Genomic DNA, 3,709 nt, shown 5'->3' on the forward strand with positions numbered 1-3,709 from the left:
TTGGGGTCACCACAACAAGAGGACTGTATTAAAGGTCACAGCACTAGAAAGGTTGGGGACCACTAATTTAGGTTACGGTTAACAGAATGGCTCAAGAAACATCATTAGGCACTAGAAACCAGGAAGTGAACACAACAAAATCTTCCTTCTCCCCATGAGAGTTCTGCTGTCAGTGTGACACAATGTAGCCTCACAAGGGAAGAGAGTTACAGTAAGGGACTACGTGGATCAAGTGGGTCTGTAGGCATGTCTGTGACTGTCTAGACTGCCTGAGCTGATGTGGGAAGACCAGGCTGAAGGTGCCCACTCCTGGTATGGAGCCTTGAATTACAAAGTAGAGAAGGCTAGTTGAGACTAAGCACCTATGGAGGTGACAGGACCAACTCCTGTCACGATGACAAACTATAAACTATAAGCTAATATAAACTCCCCTTACTGCTAAGTTGTTTTTTGTCAGAGTATTTAATTGCAGCAACAGAGATGAAGTAAAAATCATCATTGGAAGTAAAGGGATTTTGATGAACACTAAACATTCGACATTCTCATTTTTACCAGATCATTTCTTGGGGGAAAAAAATGTCTCTCTCTCTCTGGAAAATTTACACAGACTAGGTAGCCCCAAATTCCTAGGCTCAAGAGAGCCTATCATTTCACATTTTAGCCTCTTGGGTAGCTGTAATAGCACAGAGTCCTCTGACTCCAATATACTTTCTGTTTTAAAAATTTTACTTTTTAAAAGACTTCTTTATTTTTTGCCTTCTTAAACGCCACATGGCTTTACCAAAATGAACCCTATACTCTCCCCTGATAGGGACTGGGAATTAATGAAACAGAATTGAATAAGAAGTTAGAAAAGGAATTTTTAAAATTATTATTCATATTTAATAAACATTCATATTCAAAAGTAACACAGACACTTTCTACCAAACCACAAACTTCTAAAGTAAGCTGTTTTTAACTCAGTACCTACTGTTTACAAATAATTTTATTACATAATATTTAGAAACATCTATTTGGACATTTCTTTACATACACATTTTTATATCTTATACTTATTGAAAATAAAACTAAAAGGCAAATCAAATAAAACCTCCCAAAGGTCAGGTCAAATGAGCACAGGCTAGCGGAATCCCTGGGCTTCACAACTGGACAGTATCAAGTCTATGCTCTATCCAAGCCATCTTTATATGATTTCTTCAGCTGCCCACCGTACTTTAGTGTCCCCCTTATACAACAAGGACATAAAAAAAATGACAAATTAAACAGAGAAAATTTTCTAAAACAGCTTAAAAAAAAACTTTTCTCATGTTGAAATTAATTCCTGAAAGCTACATATTTCCACACATTTAAAGCTGAATTTGTCTCATGAAGATTCACTTGCTAGACTCAAATAACGCTTGATGTGTTTGGGTAGTTTCCAAAGAAAATACTCATTGTATGTTTTTATGTGTAGAGATCTGTCATATGTGTGTGTTTGTACACACTAAGTTAATAATTTGAAGTATTGCCAGGCGGTGGTGGCACAGGCCTTTAATTCCACCACTGGGAGGCAGAGGCAGGAGTATAGAGGCAAGGCCAGACTGGAGTATAGAGTGAGTTCCAGGACAGGTTCCAAAGCTACAGAGAAACCCTGTCTCAAAAAACAAACAAACAAATTATTTAAAGTATCAAACAGAATTAGCTTTAAGAAAACAGGAAGGCACGGTGAATTTAGATGAGGTCTAAGCAGATTTTAATTACCCGTGTTTACTTCCTCTGCAATTTCCAAGTCTTCTACTTGAATCTCATGATCTAACATCTCTGAAAAATGGTCTCTGATTTCTTCAGCCGATTCATCACCAAATTTATAATCACATAACCTTATAGCGGATCCAGGAAGGGGAACAAAAACTCGGTGAGGAAGTTCATAATCTAAAAAGAATATTACATATCAATATTTAGATATCGGCTATTGGTATTAATAAATATTGACTTCAAAAAACATCTGTTTGAAATGACAATGATTTTGAACTTTCTAGTTGATGAAACTGCTTTTATCGAGTTCTTTCTTTCCTCAATTTCCCTTGCTTCTTCAAAAGGACCTAGATAATATACCTATGAAGCATACAACCCTCCTTGCCTTTAATGTAGAGATGTTGCTAATCACATGTCATCACAGGACCCAGTGTGTACTACGATGGAGCACTCAGTCAATTTTGTAACTCCCCTATAGATTGCTGCCTTTCTTGTTTTAGCCTTGCAAGTATTGTGAATTTAATTGCTAACTTTTTCTTCATTTATGAATGTTTGAAGTCACTGCAAGAGCCTTCCCCGACTTTGCCGCCCTGACACTGAATAGAAGCCCATGCCACAACAACTGGCTTCGTTCTTGGGATTGAACTCAGGTCCTCGTGCTTGGGAGCAAGCACTTTACTCACCGAGCCATCTCCCCAGAAACCACGTTTCACATTTCTTTGGATATTTGCAAACTAGACTATACACCCCTAAAAAAAGTTACTAGCTACATAAATATAACTGCTAGTTAGCTCAAAATGTGGCTCTAACAAACTAACACAGAAGTAGACACTTTTGTAATTAGTAATCACGTTGTCTGCATCAGATATGATTAAAAAATTATCAATGTAAAGATCAAGCAGAAAATTGGGGTCATTCTATTTGCAACCTACACTTCCTCTTCAAGAAACTAGGATTACTTTATATAATTACAAACAGGAGATGCTAAAGTATTCCTTATGTGTCATAGGAAATTCGGTGACATAAACTACATGATTCTTCCACTTTCAGTGTATGATCTCATTTGTGTAGAACTGGAAGAATAATTTTACTCTTTGACTACACTGCCTCCTACTGTTAGAATTACATAACTGCAGTTTGTACCACAGCATGCAAAATTAGGATGATGGTATTTTTTGAACCAAACATACTTGAAAGTCAAAAATTTGAAAATGGTTATAATATTCATTGATAACCAATAGTAAAATCTTAAACACACATCAAATTTGGAGTCTATGTTTGCCCAATTAAAGAATGTTACAAAAACTGAGTGTCAAAGAACTAATTGCAATGCATATAAGTACTCATTAAAGAAGAAAATCAAAACATTTAGAATCAGAAATTCATCCACTAGCAGAAAAGAAGGAATGGAGACAAAAAGGTATAGTTTCAAAAGTATACTTAATATATGTTTTGAGTACAAAACTATTTTAATACAAATCACTAAGATGTAAAACATAAACTGCTTATATTTCCCCAGAGATGGAATTCAGCCATCTGGAGCCTAATCAAGTCAGCTAGAGAAATAGCTAAGAAATACAAAACATAACAGCGTATAAACAGTACCTTAGAAAATCCACTATACAGCAAACACTAATAAGTTAATATTTGAGTACACCTACAGTGACTTGAAACCTACAACACCAACGAAATCTTAAAGTCAAACTGCTGACACTGTCCACTCTGGCAAAAATAGCTCAATCAGAGGCAAATATTTAAAAAATCCTCTCTGAGAGTGGAAACAGAATGCAGCTACATAAAGAATCAAAGGGAAATAATGGAATAGAAAGTGTTATATGGGGCAAGAATGGAAATGGGGAGAGAAGGGAATATAGGAAGGGATAACTAATACAAAAGACATATGAAAACCCAATACTGAAGATGCTTCCTAAAGTATTTACATGCTCATATATAAAAAGTTTGGGCAGGGGCTGGA

The 3,709-nt window shown here is 35.9% G+C and overlaps 1 protein-coding gene across 1 annotated transcript in view; it reads right to left on the reverse strand.

Annotated features, from left to right (window-relative positions):
- Window positions 1-988: 988 nt before the first annotated feature.
- Odr4 (odr-4 GPCR localization factor homolog) overlaps window positions 989-3,709 on the reverse strand; it is a 15,004-nt gene continuing 12,283 nt past the window's right edge. The window contains exon 8 of the mRNA XM_005367826.3: window positions 989-1,911. Within this exon, the coding sequence (XP_005367883.1) occupies window positions 1,733-1,911 (179 nt within the window). The 3' untranslated portion in view covers window positions 989-1,732. The remainder of the gene's footprint in view (window positions 1,912-3,709) is intronic.

The sequence above is a fragment of the Microtus ochrogaster genome, unplaced genomic scaffold (genome assembly GCF_000317375.1).
Source record: "Microtus ochrogaster isolate Prairie Vole_2 unplaced genomic scaffold, MicOch1.0 UNK24, whole genome shotgun sequence".
Taxonomy (NCBI): Eukaryota; Metazoa; Chordata; class Mammalia; order Rodentia; family Cricetidae; genus Microtus; species Microtus ochrogaster.